General features: G+C 38.5%; 1 protein-coding gene across 1 annotated transcript; it reads right to left on the reverse strand.

Moving 5' to 3' along the window:
* Nucleotides 1–3,200: 3,200 nt before the first annotated feature.
* dgkab (diacylglycerol kinase, alpha b) lies at nt 3,201–16,416 on the reverse strand. The gene is made up of 24 exons (XM_055027314.1): nt 16,158–16,416; nt 15,547–15,627; nt 13,555–13,631; nt 13,008–13,152; nt 12,565–12,639; nt 12,429–12,478; nt 11,717–11,791; nt 11,508–11,624; nt 10,669–10,786; nt 10,473–10,561; nt 9,277–9,387; nt 9,092–9,190; nt 8,971–9,021; nt 7,965–8,038; nt 7,456–7,530; nt 7,291–7,376; nt 7,118–7,207; nt 6,876–7,036; nt 6,710–6,774; nt 6,338–6,428; nt 5,558–5,735; nt 5,349–5,469; nt 5,020–5,080; nt 3,201–4,477 (listed from the first exon to the last, which is right to left on the reverse strand). Exons 2-24 carry the CDS (start codon nt 15,617–15,619, stop codon nt 4,397–4,399), a joined length of 2,163 nt encoding a protein of 720 aa, XP_054883289.1. The 5' UTR covers nt 15,620–15,627; nt 16,158–16,416; the 3' UTR covers nt 3,201–4,396.
* Between the last annotated feature and the right edge of the window lie 870 nt (nt 16,417–17,286).

Genomic DNA, 17,286 nt, shown 5'->3' on the forward strand with positions numbered 1-17,286 from the left:
TACCGACCACTCAAAGCACTTTACAGGGGAACCTTGTTCTCTCAAATACACACATCGGTGGGCAATATGGGACTGAGTGTCTTGCCAAGCGGCATGTCAACATTTAGCTGGGTGTAGGGATTAGAAGTTCATAAAAACACGGATGAGGGAGTTTAACGTTGAAAAACGTGACTTATCTGCACAGAGCTTAACCTCAAATGGACAGAATACCCATGGGATAAACTATTAGTTGGACCTTCACGTCCATCAACAGTGTCTGACCACACAAAAGCTCTTCTGTAAGAATGATGACAACATGTATTACAGCTGCAACATTGATCGAGCAACATGATCAATATTATGGATTAAGAATGGGGTGTCACTAATTTCCAAAGAGCTAACTGTGATGAAGTTACACAGTTAGCTCTTGTATAATAAAGAGCAAAATACAAGATTGATCTTGTAGTACATCCAAAAGCTTAATCTATCATTTAAGTTCTTCAGAAATTTGAAATGAATGGCAACATTATGCTCGCTAAATGGACCTTAATGAGCGACAGAGTCCGATGCCATGTGCAATAGAAATAAAGATCCTGACTTTGACTTTGAAAGAACTACAAGCATCTGTAGTGAAGAGATGCCATCAGTACTAAAATGTCATCATTGGAAAATCTGTACGATGGATGTGACAGCCACAGCTGCTGACATCCATTTGTCAACATCAATTTAAGTTTCACCTAATACCCCCTGTGTCATAACATCTCCACAACAACCAGACAAACCAGCACTTGTATTAAGACCTCCGTCCTCTCTGGGGACATTTGGGTTCGGTCCAGCTTGTGGGGGAAAAAAAAAGTAGAGTTGTCTTTTAGAGAAGCTTTGGAGAAGTGCAACCTACTCAGACAGTCTGTTACTGGATGTAATTATAGGAGTTTGACTGCAGCTCTCTCTGTATGCAGCACGCACTTGAGACATATTTTTCTCTCCTATTTGCTCTGGCTCGTTAGAACAAGCAGAGATCTTCTTGGTACAAAAGTGTGCACACATTTCACACCATTCCTGTTGTTAAGATGGAGTATCACATGGTCAAGCTCTTTTATAAGTGATCTTATCATATTAAGAGAGTCAAATTTACCTCACGAGTCACCATATGTTTATTAGTCTGTCAGCTTAAGTTAAATGCGGGGAAGCAGTCCTTTACAGTTTAATCAGTTAAATTAATTTTGAATTCAACCAAAGTCCTGCTTATTTAGCAGGATAATATCAAACACCTGATTGTACTTCTCAGTAAACGTATTTCCAATGGAGCTTTCGTCATTAAATTCACACAATATTAACACCGGAAGTGACTTCACATTTCCAAAAAACTTCGTTCCTTAAGTTTTTGACAGCCTGTTATAACAATACCATAACTGCTCAAGGCAAAGAGCTCCTGGAGACCTTTGCAGCTTTCTTGTGAAACAAAACTTTGGATGTTTTAGTGAGTCTTACTGGGACATAATCTGGAAATGGAGAGAACATAATTTCACCATGAAACAGATTTCTGACCGAGGAATCAAAATAACAATCAGAGCAGTGCAAAAAAAGACCACAACCAAAAACCTTTAGAATCACCTTAAATTAGTATGTGCAGTGTTTTCGTAAAGCAACTATGTGCATGTTCACTGCAAAATACTTCACTGCTGAAGAACAAAAGTATGTTAAAGGACATTTGAAGGCTGCTCCAGAATATTTAGATAAAATATGAAATACTGGTACAATAACGTTTGGCGAGATGTTTGGATGTCATCGCGTATTTCTTGTTTCTACATCAAACACCAAACTAACGCTGAGGTTCAAAAGTAAGACCCAACAAGATGTGAGACTGTCTATCAGTATCGTGCCAGAATCTTAAGCCAAAACTTTAAAATGATTTCACAGAAAGAAAATAAAGCTGAGAAAACAGAGCACTCGATTTGAATTCAATTGAAATATAAAGAAAAACTAAAGATGAGTTAAAATCCCATCTAAAAACATGCTACTTGTATAACCATACAGCAGAGACCTGGAAGCTGTCAGCATCAGCAAAAGCTTTTCTGCAACGTATGAATTACTTAGTTACCAGTATGATATAAATTTCATGTGAATAGGTCTACTAGAAATATATGTATGGATGGTTTCTCTCTGCATCATCTACCGTCCATTATGTCAGAGCCTCCTCCTTTGATCCTGGCAGCCGCATCACTCTGAACCTCTTGGGTTTTTACCTCACTATTGTGGATTACAGCCTTCTTGCTCTTCCTCCCACACTGCTGCGAAGCCTGCCTCGCTGTGGGCTGCAATGTTTGCAATAAGATTTCACCAACTCCAACTTAGAATTTCATTAAGTGGGCAGCACATGAGGTTATGCCTCCCACATGCGTTCACTGATGAATAAATGCTCAACTCAGTGAACTGATTCAGCCGCCGCTGACTTGTGATGTGCTGCATACTTTAATTGAGCGTGCTTTAAACTCTGAAATTCGCTCGGCTCGGTGGGAAACTGAAAACTTTCTGAGAAGTGTGAAAAGAATAAATGTATAGCTTTAAAAGTGACTATCAACTAGAGGGGTGTCCAAACTGTGGGCTGGGGCCCATTAGTGGCCCTTGAAATTATTTTGTTTGGCTCCTAACAACAAGTATAGAATGGTAAAAAATTGGGCTAACAAAAATAAAACAATTGATGACCCAAAGAAACTGCAAACTGTCTATTTTTCTTTTAATAAGGTAACAATCCAAATCCCTTTTGATGTTTTGGATCTTTAACGGTATACACATTTTCTTAAAATTTTAGTTTTTGTTGAGCAGGTAATCCCTAGCAAATCTTTAAGAAGAAATGTAATATATTTATTCATACTTTTCTTTTTGAAGTTGGTCAAAGTTAGCAGGAATTTATTACTAATCTTTAAATTCTTGTTATGACATGACAGGTTTGTCTGACACTAATAGTGATCTTACAGTTTGTGAAGCGCTTTGCTTAACTACAATGTGCTAAAGGAAAAAGCTTTGACTCGTCAACAGTGATGTAAAATAAAATCCACGTAGTGGTAACCATCAAACGCATACTTGACTGCAACTCTCTGCCCGCCATCTGCAAGAAATAACTAATTGCTCTCCTGTTGGCAAAAAAAAAAAATGTTGAACAATGTATTGAGAATGGATGCTCACAAAACCAAAAAACGCAAGTATTTTTCAGTCTGGGATTCTTTTCCTGCATTATTTATTTTAGCGTAGGATGAAGATGCTTTTGTAAAATAATATTTTCGGTGCTTTTTAAACATTTGTACCAAAGGAGACAAGAAAGGTGACCATCAATGTTTGAAGCCGTGGTGTTGTATGAAAGATTGAGATGATGAAGAGAGTCAAGACGTAAAGAATTCATGGACTGGAAGAAAGAATGAAACCATTACCGGCTGGCTTTATCCCTTCAGGATGATTTCAGCACATCTTTCATATCTGACGTTGCACCAGCTTCATTGAAAAGGAAAACAAACACCAGAAACATTCAAATGACACATATACAGTTTGATATTTAACATAATACATAAACGCACACACACACTCACAAATGCACAAGTTATATCACAGTCAAAACAGGATTTGCATTTGATTAATAAGAACAAATAATTTACAATGTTCCAAAAAAATAAAAATAAAAATCACATTTTGGCTTCATTCCTCCACATTTTGGCATAAATTAATTTCCGGAAATATTGAATGTTTTTGTAAAAGAACATCACAATCTTGATTTTGCAAAAGTAAACCATGAAGTAATTTACATCCATGAACCCATACAACTCGTCTAATTTGTACTAAATAAAATATGGAGGAGTGCTGTTTTATAAAAGCAACATTTAGGAATGCTCTACCCCTTAAGTAACAAAACCCAGACATTGAGAACAGATTAGTCACATATTTCTTAAGTAAAACATTGACATCGTTGTGGACTTTCCTTATTTTAAAGGGTAAAACACTGACGGTGAGTTTTATGAAGCGCGAGCTGCCAGGACAACCTGGAGGCAGAGACAAAGCTGCTTCGCTACAAGCTGCATCGAGAACAGAGGAAACTTGACAATACACCACTGTAAACATTTTTTTTTTTTTACCACAAACCATTATCACAACATAAAATAGACACAGTGAACTCATATTCCTCTTTAGTGTAGGAAATATGTTACGGTTCCATTCACAAATACAGGTTGAATGATATTTAAATTGGCACACAGAAGCAGCAATTCAGACTCAAGACATGCAAAGTTACAGTTGTTTCAAGTAGTTCAAGCGGGTAAATTAAAACCACGTCAGGGAAAGAACACAAAGGATAAAACACAGTTGCTTATGTTCAGTGTCAGCGTTTAATACTCAGCTGTGAGCCCCTGCAGAACGGCCGATCTGATGGCTACTTGAATTGAAAGAAGCTGGTGGGTTTGGTCGGTGCAGCCATGAGCATAGTAGCTTGGCTCTTGTGAGTTATCTGAATCTGAAAAGACAAGATGGGCAACATTTTTGTGTCTACTTATTTAAAATATCTTTTTAAAACCAACAGTGCGTGTTCTGAACTTTGTAGGAAAATCGTTTTGCATTTCGTCATTGTCTGTCACTCTTCTGATTCCTGGAAAATCCAAATTCAAATGTAAGAAAATGTTTTGTGTTTTTCTCTGAGTCTCAATGTTATGAAAAAACCTTAAAGTAATCCTTTTGTTGAACAACTTCTCAACATTATTGAAGATAACTTAGCAGTTTTGCAGCAATATTCAATGTCTATTTTTGATTTTTTTCAGTTTGTTTTCTTTTTTCTTCTTTGCACATATTCCTCTAATTTCAGTTTTGTATTTGAGAAGTTATTTGTAGTATTGCCTTGTGATTTGTACAGTCTTTCAATGAACTTGTTCTTTGCTGGTTGCAAAACCAGTTGCCCTTTGGGGAAATAAAATTATCTCATCACGTTACAGATATGAACTACTTTGTGTTGGTCTATCACATAAAATCCCAAAAGAAATTAGAACATTTACAGTTACTCACCTCACAAGGCGGCTGCATCCAGGGCTCCCCGTCAATCTGCATGGGCAGAGCTTTGGTTGTGCTGCACATGAAAATTAAAGACACCAAAACTTAAACACAGTGAGTCGTAATAATATTTGAAAATACAGCAAAAAAAAACAAGTTGTAAGGGAAGAAATCGGGTCCCAATCAGCATTTTCTTATTTTCAGGATCAGCGAAGCAAAGCAGCCCGTCAACCTCAGAGGTGGAGGAAACAATAACTATGGACCATTTTGTTCATTCTGATCATCAACTGTTTTTAGGACACAGATAAACTAACAGGAGTTCATTTTATCTTTAAGTTTCAAACCTGATGGTGATTTCGGAGGTCTGTGCCAGTCGGTGCCCGGCGCTCTTCAGTCCAGTGTAGATCTGTCCCATCTCCAAGACTCCCTCCAGCCCCACCACCTCGAAACGTTTATCGCTTATATCTAAAGAAAAGCATAAAATAAACCCGTACAGATTTAAACGGCTTTCTGGGACACAGCTGGAGCTGAACGCTTGCTTAAAGAGACTCACCTTGCGTGGCTGTTTTGAGAAGTTCATGGTCGGTGATGATCTCGCTGTGCACTGTTTCAGGAGCGCCATCAGTTTTCTTAGACTCACCCCAGAGGTTGGAGCCGCCGTGCATGCTGGGAATGTTGAGGACGGCTATGCCCTCTAAAGAATTGCCCAGGTTCAGAGGTTTTCCACAGCACTATGGAAAACCAAAGACAAACTCAAAATTAATCAAAGATCATCCACATTTTTGACATTTAATAGCAGCTGGACGGTGTTAACGGTCTTAAGTCTTCTTTAAGGGAGGCTGTACCTGAAGGGGAAGGCACAGAAACCTTTCAGATATATAAGAATGTGTATCTGTTTCTGGAGAAATATTCTACTGTAGACACAATATACTTGGTATTAGTATTAGGTACGGTAACTAAAGGTCAGCTGATCAATACAAAATATCTATAATATCAATTACAATATGGTACTTTGCTCTTTGATTATTTAGGAAACAATGCACATAAATTTGTTTTATTTTTCTATTATTTTCTGTTTATAGTGTAAGCATGTTCAAGTATTTCATAGACACCTTTAAACCATCTCAATTTTGTCCCAGGTTTTAACAACATAATTTAAAGGAAAATGAAACACAAATGTCTGTAAAGGTCAGACGTTTGATGATACTTACATATAAGCTATTGGAATAGGTGACAGTGACCCTGTTTTTATTTTGTATAATATCAGAATATCCAGCATCGAACACCTCTAACTGTGCAAGCAGCAGAGTCTGATTTAAGTTCAAACTCTTACCTTAATACTGAGACAATCCTTCAGATTCTTGCAGGAGGATGAGAAGGACTGAGAAGTAGCAAACTCAAAATATATAAGCTTGTTCTTCATTCTTGGGGGGGAAAAGAGAAAATGTTTTTAATTGCTTCCTGTTTTAGTAACAGATTGACATGAAATTTTTACTGTTATTGTGTTTAATGTAAACATAAGTGACCAAAAACCAAATACCGAACAAGATCTAAAACAGAAAACCAAGGCCTGATCAGGATTGGGTCAGGATTGAGCCAATCCTAACCCAATCTTGTGGTTCTGGATACCACAAAATTGGTTGAATTTTGCCCAGAACAAAGAGGGTAATTGAAGATAATAACGCCCTCTTATGAGAGCCCTCACCGGCTGTTGAACCTTTGCGGATGTTTCTCTCTCATGGAGTGGAAACGATGAGCAATGGAAGCATCCTGCACACATGTGCACACATTCACTTTTCAATAAATCACGTTTCAGCTCAAAACTATGAGCGCAGAGGGAGCTGGGCGAATGATTGTGTGATGCCCCTCACCACTCCAATAGAGAAATAGTTATTCATGATCTCGTTTGGTACGGGGTCTCCTGCGTCCTGTGGGTTTTTCGGCGTCACCTTGATGCTCCAGCGATCCAGAGGGATCTGCTGGCTCTCTTTAACCTCCTTCAGGATTTCCTTCAGGTCAGACCCCTCGTATCCTGGCCAGATTTACAAGAAGAGTTTCAACTTTAATCCCCGTTTTTGAGCTGTAGATGCTTGAAGCGGTTTTGCTTTTTTACCTCCTCCCCAGCGTAGGCAGCGAGCCATGTCGTTCCCAGTTCCCAGGGGAAGCACAGCAACCGGAGGATGCACAGAGATGTTCATCTTATCTGAAATCACAGGTATTTCATTATTTCTTTAAAGTGTCAGCTCTTCCAATCTTCTCTTATAAAGTTAGAGGGATTCATGACACCTATAGCGTCCAGGAGCCACCCGACCGTGCCGTCTCCCCCACACACCAAGATGTTAAATTGCCGCAGATTTCGAAAGAAGTGCAATCTAAAGGAACAAATTTTGCATTTATTAAAAAATCCTTAAATTGAGCATATTAAGCTTGTACATTGCTGGTTCACTGTACCCTCTAATGGGACCTCCGTTGCTTAAGTTGTAAACCTGACGTGGGTTCAGCATGCCCTGAAACTTCCTGAGAACTCTGCACAAAACATCAGGCATGAAAATATCCTATTAAACCTATTAAACTGAGGTCAGCCCACAGGATAAAGCAGCAACACAGGAAGTAAAAACCTGGAGGGTCTATTAAATTACAGGTACATCTAAAAATTAATATTAGAAAAAAGTTCAATGTTTTTGTCGCTCGAAAGTGAAACTCATTCTCAAAATTCATTACACAAAGTGAGATATTTTGAGCCTTGTTTTGTCATTTTGATGATTATGACTTACAGAAAATGAAAACCCAAAATTGTGTCAAAAACTGTTATTATCAGAAATTTAAATATATCACCAAGTTTAGTCGCAGTGAGTGAGTTTCACTTTCTGAAATGACACACAAAAAAAAAACTTTCCTCATTATTTAGATGAGCGTGTTCACTCATAGTGTGCTGAACTGAATGTTTCTCAGTTGCTCACCGTTCGCCCTGCTTCCCTCCACTTTTAGGATTGACAAATACCAGCAGAGGATGAGTGTCGAGAATTGGAGCAATCTGGAAAAGGCAGAAGAAATTCAAACGCTTTTCAGTAATCTGAAAAGCACAGAATTAGTTGAGATTTTGGATAAATGTTTACATACAGCCATGGTTAGCAGCTTAAAAACACTTGTATAAATATTTGAAATATTATGCACAATGTGCAGCTTTAATGAGTTTCTAACACAAGAACTGTGTGGCAAAGCTAGAAATATGTTGGATTTTCCACAATGCATCAAGATTTTGAGCGCAGACTCAAATACATTCCCACTAGTATCTGGATTGATGTCCTTCACCTCAGTCACAACTTTTGTCAACAAGCTTCCAGAATATTTCTGATTACATATTTAACATTTTGTTGCCTCAAATAATTTAATTGACTTATTTCCAGTTTGTTAAATTGAGCTCAGAATAACTCCAGAAGTCTGTAAAAAAAAGATTTATTCTTCTCAAAATCAGTTTTGGGATTGTTGTCCCATCAGAACATTTAGTGACGTCTCAGTTTCGAGCATTTATTTGTTGATTTGGGGTGAGGTGGAAGAATTACTACCAATACTATTGAAACAGACTCTCAACATGATTCTGCCACCGCCGTGCTTTATAGTTGATTCAGCATTCTTAGGTTATAAAACGTCTTCTTCTTCTTCTTGTTTTAGCTTAAAAGTGTTAATTCTGGAGCAGGTGCCTCTTTCTCAGTCAGTACCCTCCATGTGAAGGTTAAACTCGCATAGCCATGGATGGGAATATGACTATTTCAGCTGTTTGTAGTTTAATATACACCTAAAGTCAGATGATTGAAATAAAACAGGGCGTTCCAACAATGCAATGATCCCAAATACAGAGCAAAACTAGTTTCAGACGGGAAAAAGAGGCTGAAATTAACAATAAAAAGCTCTACCAGAAGCAGAGAAGATAAATTGCGACGCTGAACAGATTCAGTAGTACCAGACCTGCAGGATGTGGCCATCAGGAGTGACGCTCAACAGGTTGGTGTCTTCCTCCTGCAGCACCAACAAAAGGTTAACTGCAAAGATCCTAAATGCAAAGCGAAAATGTGTTTTCTCGTTTTACCTTTGAGACGGGGTAGATGACCCATGGCGGCAAAATATGATCCTTAAGATCGCCACAGTCACATTTCGGTACACCGGGCACAACACACTCATCGTGGCGCTTAAAATTAAATCAGATTTGGTAACTAAACACGACCCCGTCTATGTTCAGGTTTTACGCCAAAGTATCCAAAGAATCGTCCTCACCATCTCCTGGCACCACACGCAGCGCTTCCCCGCTAAAGTCTTGATCTTCTTGAAGCAGACCTGACACTTACTGGCATTACAATCAGCTTTGATCCAGTCATGAGTTGCTTTCTGAAGTAGAACAGGAGCACAACCACTGAATATTCTGTTGCATTTTCATTTCATTCATTTAAAAACTGGTAGATCTGAAAGTTCATGTTCTAAATAAATGATAACACTAAGTTAAAAGAGTCCTTACAGATCAGGGTTTAAACATTCACCTTGTGAATTGGCATCCCTGCTTCCAATACCTTTGTCAAAGTCCCTTTTGCCAACAGGACAGCATGTTGCCTCTTATTTTTAATTTAATTCTCAGTTTCATCAACAACCTTTACAACAAAATTAAGAAAATAAAACGGCAGAAAGAACATCATGAAACAAAGAAATGAAAAAAAGTATGACAAATCAACAGTGTTTAAAAGCAGGTTTATTGATCCTGCTTTTTATCCTGAGCTTTTCCTTTAGCATTTCATAAAGTTGCAGTATAAATGGAGAGGTCTTTGATTATTTCTCTTTGCAAATTTTCGAGATTACCAACAATTGTGACTATTATTTCTTAACATTGACTTTCTTACCAGCCGAATGAATTAAATTAAATGCTAGATTTTTATGTGTCTACATTTCATTGGTTTTAAGCCTTTTTTTTCTTTTACATATTTTTACCAGGCGTGCCAGCAAATGTTCCCACTGTATATACAACACCATTAAGGCATGTTTCTGATACTCCTTCCTCCTGAAGACAAAGCACATCTGTCAAGCCCACTACTGAGGTCTGCAACATGACTCTGTAAAAACCTGTAAGCTGTGGCGCTGACGCCACGCGCTGAAAAGGAGATGGAGCAGACCATTGTCTGTCCTTACGCAGAATTAGGACATTTACCAGCTGCACAGAGCAGACTGTACCAGCTGTAATCCGCACTTAAAAAACACTGATGGGCTGCACTGGCTGACTAATACTCTATTATGTTCTCTGTAGTCAAAGTGTTTACAGACACTGTTGGGTAGAAGACAGGAAGTGAGGCAACAATACTGTCTTCAACACGTCTGGAGCTGTGATTTAATATAAAACTGAAATTCACTTATAAACAAAGCTGGAAAGCAGAAATATAACTAAATTGGTGGAAGTGGAAGAGAAAAGTGAGGTTTGCGTTCCTTACGCCAATTTCCTCTTTGCTTTTGACGAAGGTCCGAGCGCATGGCTCGGGATTCTTGTTGGCACACTGGTTGTGGACAGTGTAAGCACAACCTACAAGATGAAAAACAAACAAACAAACAAGACGGACACATCAGCAGACCAGGTGAGGAAATCTGAAGGAGCTTGACTGCCCCCTGGCGGCAGCTGCGAGCTCTTACAGTTGCAGTAGAGTCCTTGCTTGCCGAGGCCGAGCAGCATATTCTCGCACACGCCGCAGTAGGTGGGTTTGTTGAAATGTTTCAGCCTCCAGATGTGCTGTCCGTCCTTCTCAGTCATCTGTGGGTGAGGAAGGAAGAGGAAGGAAGAGGAAGAAGCAAAGTTACTGGCAAAAGAACAACGCTTGTGAAGAGTCGCGTCCTGAAATGAACCGGATTGAGTTTTTAGACTCAAGGCCACATTAAAGGAGCAGCTCACTAGAGTGTTACCAAAACTAGTTCATTAAATTCAAAATGTGGAACTCATGCACACTGTAGTCTTGTTTAAATATAAAGACTTTCAGCTGATGAATGAATTTCAAGTAAAATGGAAGCTCAAGCTACACTTTTTCCATGTCTGTGTACACCACAGTTGTCGTCAAACTCCAGTCCTGGAGGGGCCACTGGCCTGAACCTTTTAGATGTGCCTCTGCTACACCACAGCTGAACAGAATAATTAGGTCATCAAGGCTCCGGAGAACTGATTTACACAAGCAGGAAGTAATTAAGCCATTTCATTCCAGCGTTTGTACCTGTGGCACATCTAAAAACTGCAGGACACCGGCCCTCCAGGACTGGAGTTTGACACCCCTGGTGTAGACCAAAACATAAAGTCTGTCCATTCTTAAAAATATATATTTTACTTGTCTTACTTAACATTTAGTTTTTATGACAGCCAAATGAGCTCATTTCCATTTTTAAGCCATAATCACCAAAATGAATCTAAATAAAAGCATATCACTGCACGTTTACAAAACTTGAGCTTTACAAATTTCTCTGAAATAAATGCAAAACGTGCTCACCCTCAGTCCGAGCAGAACAAGCAGAGGCACGTTGTTCATGCCTCCCTTGACCCATTCCTCCAGAGTGACAGTCCCACTGTCGTCAACATCTATTGCAGTCATCATGTCTTTGAGAACCTAAAGCATCATTTTATCCAGTTATGAACAGGACATTTCTTCTTCATAGTACACATTTTAAGGGAAGCAAAGAATAGAAACAGAAGTTATACTGGTCTCAGTTCAGTCACGTCCCAGCCCAGGTAATCAGCGGCTCGCATCATCTGTGCAATTATACGATCCACTTCCTGGAGATGAGACCATTCTCATGAGTTTTCACATAATCTTATCCATCTTAGTCAGTGTGCAAAAACAGATCCGACGCAAAGATTAAATTAGAAACAAAAACAGCCAGAACATCCAGTGTTGCAAGGAGTAAAAGTTAAAGGTGCAACATTCATCAAAAGAGGGGTTAGACTTAGGGTCTCTGATGCACAGATTGGATTTTCAGTATTTAAACTGACCAATCAGAGCTAGTCGAGGGAGTACTGGTTAATTTTGATTTCTGGTCCATTGCTACTTGGAGTACTTAATTAAAAACTACTAGCAGGTAGATAAATGGTTGGTTTAACGGTCTGATCTGAATATATATTTCCATAAAATTAACACAGGTCCTGTTATTGCATTTGTAGACACATCATAATGTGAATTCTAAGGTTTTCTGCACTAAATGATTAATAAAGTCTTGTTATCCTGTATTTCACTGCATTTTTGTCGATAACCAGTCACAAAGGAAAGAAAATTATTTAGTCAGTGGGTGATTGATTTGATTAGTGCATCTCTAATAATTTTGCTTTTAAATTTTAAGTTGTGTAACATAAAAATGAGTAAATATATCTTTTCTTTCTTTTCCTATTAAAGCATGAAGGTCAAATTCATACTTACAGAACTGTCCAAGAGTCCATTTCCATCTTTGTCATAAAGTTTGAAGGTAACTGGAACCAAACAAAAAGCTCTCAGTCATTTCCACGCAATCGTTTTTAGTTCTTCTGTTCTGGAGTAAAACGTAAAATGAACCAACACTCAAGCTTTTCCCGTGGCTGTCCTTCCTCCAGCACTGAGAAGTAGCAGGAAACGTCACGGAGAAAAACCCCACCTGAAAGGACAGACACTTTGCAGCAAGTGGAAAACTTTCATTCATTACATGGGATTAAAACAAGACAAGTTCACTTTTAGACTTTGAAGTTTTTGTAAAATGGGAGAAAACGTCACAGGTAGCTTTCTGCTGGTCAGTGAAATCAGAGCCTGCGGCTTCATTCATGTGACACAAAAAGGAAAAAAAAGCTAAAGTATAGGCAACAAACAGGCTTTACTTTTGGGCACTGAGCAAACTGTCTCTGTGGCATTCCTTTACTCGATCTCTTTAAGGAAGTACTGAGAATCCCACTCATGCATAAAAAGCAGAGATTTAATCCTGATGTCCCTTCCTTAACAGAAAACATTTCAGGTATTTTAATGAATTACCTGCATGAGGCGTGGACCTTTTGGGAGAGCCGTCTTGTTCTGCTTGTTTAAAATAGTTAAAGAGCTTTTGGCAGAAGTTTGGAGGGAAGTGCTCCACCTCCAGGTATGTCTTCAGGAAGAGACAGAAGCCCTCCAGACCGAGGCACTGAGCAGAGACACAGGGTGACATTTATACTCACACTGCGTACATTTGATTGAACTGAACCATATTTTCTAAAGATTTTGTAGTACACTGCATCTCTAAATGTTTTGGTTCTGATCCCTGCATGAGTCCAGATAACTAAAAAATTGCACTAAAATCACTTTTATGAACCTCTGGCAGGTTGAGGTGATGTTTTGGAGTCACGAGGTTTTGCTACAACTACAAGAAAAAGTGCTAAAGTGGATGGATGGATGGATGGATGGATGGATGGATGGATGGATGGATGGATGGATGGATGGATGGATGGATGGATGGATGGATGGATGGATGGATGGATGGATGGATGGATGGATGGATGGATGGATGGATGGATGGACGGACGGGTGGGTGGAAAGCATTAATTACCTCTCCAGAGGTGTGCTTGGCATATCGGCCACCTGGATGAAACTCCTTAATCACATCTTTGACCCTCAAACCGCTTTCTGCAAGGAGGATTTTGGAGACGTCAAAACTTAGGTGATAAATTTCCAATGAATGCTAACTTTGTCTGCATCTGAGCTGATTCTAACAAATCCTACAATACAACTGATGATATCTAATTGCAAATCCAAATCAGACACATGGTTTGTTCTTGGTGGGAGTATCAGTAAGTGAATAAACTGTGTGTGTGTGTTTATAAAACATTCATTTGGGTTCCACAGTCTGAGCAAACACACACCGCCTCTGAGCACATGGTACATGTAATTATCTATTCATCCATTATCCAGCGTCCAAATAAAGGCCTACAGACCCATTTCATTTCTCCCAAAGCCTTTGAGTAGATAGAGTATTTTTAGATTGGTGCAGCTTCCCCATCAAGAGGTCCCATATAATTCAGCATTAGCTGTGACCCCAGAGCCGCAGCGTCCACTTACAGTTTAATGGCTTCTCCAGTGAAGGTGAACGAGAGTTGACGTGTTCACAGTTCACCCAGTCAGATGGCGCTCGAGGCCGCCGTGACTTTTGACAGGATTTAAATGGCCAATCTGATGAGTGTGTGGACTGGTCTCGTCTGAATGGACTTTGCTCACCTCCCTTATCTTGATTAGCGTTTATGGACCTTTCCTAATGCTGTTCTCAGTCTGTGAAAGTGCAGGATTACTGAACTATTTGGACACTCACACAAAGAGAACGGTGGGTGTGTCCACTCTCAACATACAGGTGAGGCTTTATTCAGCTCTTACACTAATTCATAAATAAACACACCAGTCCTTGCAAAAGTTATCAAAACCCACGTTGAACTTTTCCAAACTTTTCTTTCACCGCAACCAACATAATAGTTTTGGGTTTTTGATTATAGTTTAGTTTTATTTTGTTGTGATTTTTTTGTTTGCCTAATTCAATTTTTAGAGCGTATTTGCTAGTTTTTATTAACTATTAGTTATATGTTGCTTAGTTTTGGGTTAATTTCTATTATTTATAGTAGTAGTTTTTGTTCATTTATATTTTGACTTATTTGAATTATGCACCTAAAAATGAACCAAATTGTTGTGATTATGTACATATCAATTGAGTAATGAATACTTAACAGAAGATACAATTACTCAGTTATTGTTGATGAACCAAATGCCTGGAAGTGATGCCGATAGCAGCTTTGCACATCGAGACACAGACATTCCTGACCATCCTTTTCTGCAAAAACAGTGTGGAGAGCACCTGTAGATATTGATTTTACAAACTTGCTACAGGTTCCCGATTACATTCGGAGCTGCACTTTGACTGGGCCATTCTAACACGCTGCAGAAACACAGAATCTTACCATTTTGTTCCTGCTAGTTTCTAGTGCAAATATCTTATTACATTATAAACGAGACAAAACAAACTTTTTCACAAGATCCAGAAGCTTGTTTTAAGTCTTTTTGTCCTTGATATTGACAAAAAAAAAGTACTTGTTTCACTGGCAGATTATTTCACTTACAAAAAGATATTTTTATAAGCTTCTCCTGAGATACTGAGGGCCTGACAGCTGATTTTCTGACTCAATCTCTCCTGAGTTTAGGTGGACGACCATGTGATGGTAAGTTTGCTGTGGTGTCCTTCGCTTTCCATCACACTATATAGAACAGTACTTCATTGTTTTAGAGCCTAAACATGCTTTAAGCTTCTCCACATTGTTATCTCTGTCCTCCGTCGAGCAACAGTATTTACACTGAGATTAAAGAAAAACATGTAACTACTGAAGGCAGCTAAAAGGATGTGTATAGCGAAATTACTACATAAGCATGTAAACTTCAATAAGTTGAAGTTTGATAATAAGTGAAACAAAAACATCAAAAATGTAACTTTTTTTTAAAAAATTTACAGACTTGAGCGTTTAGATTTTATAACTATTGCCATAGATGTAAGAAGAGAGCTCACCTTCCATGTAATGCTGCAGCTGGATAAAGTCCACAGGAGCCAGGGTACCTTCTGTGTCATCAGCTGAGGCCATGATGATCTCTTCAGGAAAAACAAGACAGAAACCCAACAATAACCAGACAGTCAGCGCGCTCACAGGAAAAGCGTCTGATTTAGTCTGTCCCGGCTTGTCTGTTACATGAACTGGTTTGACTCCATTCCAAGCACTGCAGCATACCAGTGGTGTGTGAAACACGCCTCTTTTCAGGGATAATGATCTACCAACTGAAAGTTTTTGTTTTTTTTCAATCAGTTTTGTTAATCAAACCAGACACTTTGTTTTCATGTCCTAAAAGTTGCACCAGGCCGCTGAGCTGTTGCACCATAAGTAGGAGCTGCAGATAATAATAATAATAATAATAATAATAATAATAATAATAAACTAAACCAACCCCAGCACCAACAGACTGACAGGCTGCTTGAAAAACGTGATGTCCCATTATCTTAATCATCAACTGAAGCTGAAGATAAATCAGCAATTAAAGCCATCCTTTGAAAGGGGGGCGCATCCATCAGAGGGGATTATAATGTGAAAGCGCAGTGACTGGCAGTGGCAGGGCCTTCAAACTCACCGGGGCGGCGCTCGGTCAAAGTCACGCAGGTGTTCAAGCAGGAAGAAAGGCTGAACCCTCCAGGACTCTCCCGAAAACTCGACTGCGTCTCTCGGAACCAAACCGCGCCGGGAGCGCGTCAAAAAAACAAACAAACAAGCAAGCAAACAAACAAACAAACAACAACACGGTCCCGAGCGCGGATGAGGTCAGCAGGGAGCTCTGCTACCGCGGCTGCCTGATCCTTGTGGATGAATTTCAGACGCAGTATTAGCGGGCAGAGCCAGAGGGATTAAGAGTGAACGGAGGAGGAGCTTTCAGCGACATAATTACAGTTAGTGGCACCACACGGGCCCCGCCGCAACACGCCAGACTTTTGTTTCTTCCCACTACTATTCGGTGCCATTTGGAACATTGTAACTTAATATAAAGTATTCAGTGGGGTTCTCTTCATTTTATTATTTAATGTGATACAGAGCTTATTACACTACAAGAAAATTATATTGTTGAACGTAAAGGGAAGTTACACGTAAAATACAAGACGAAATAAATTAATTTTAGCCCACTTTTTCTACTCTGCTTCTGTTCAAATCTAGATTACATTTTAAATGCATTGTAGTTCTTCTCCTACGTCATATGAATAAAAAAAATGTATATATAATTACAGTTCCCTTTTCACTCGTCTTTGTTTATTGAATGACTGCTAAAAACAACTTATTACTAATTAGTTCCTCTATATTTTAGACTTCATAGAATCCTAAAGTTCTTATACTAATAAATACTATAAAGAATTGTTTCTATTTAAAGAACTAAAGTGGCCACTCAAACCTGCAAGAATAGACAATAGATGGATTGGTGTTTTAAATTATTAAACTATTAAGAATTTTGCTAATTGGACTATTTTTAAAAACTTGCTATAAAGTTAATAATAACCGAAATAACATTTTGTTCGCATTGAAATAGCAATGCATTATTGCATTATATTATATATATATTATATATATATATATTATATATATATATAATATATATATATTATATATATATATATATATATATATATATATATATATATATATATATATATATAATATATATATATATATATATATATATATATATATATATATATAAATCTCATTCTCACAAG

This window comes from Poeciliopsis prolifica, unplaced genomic scaffold (genome assembly GCF_027474105.1).
Source record: "Poeciliopsis prolifica strain line A6 unplaced genomic scaffold, Auburn_PproV2 SCAFFOLD003, whole genome shotgun sequence".
Taxonomy (NCBI): Eukaryota; Metazoa; Chordata; class Actinopteri; order Cyprinodontiformes; family Poeciliidae; genus Poeciliopsis; species Poeciliopsis prolifica.

Coding starts and splice junctions, on each gene's coding strand:
- dgkab (XM_055027314.1), bottom strand. CDS start 15,619: ATGGCCTCAGCTGATGACACAGAAGGTACCCTGGCTCCTGTGGACTTT. Junction 13,632..15,546: donor GCTGCAGCATTACATGGAAG/GTGAGCTCTCTT, acceptor TCCTCCTTGCAG/AAAGCGGTTTGAGGGTCAAA. Junction 8,039..8,970: donor CTGATGGCCACATCCTGCAG/GTCTGGTACTAC, acceptor TGCCTTTTCCAG/ATTGCTCCAATTCTCGACAC.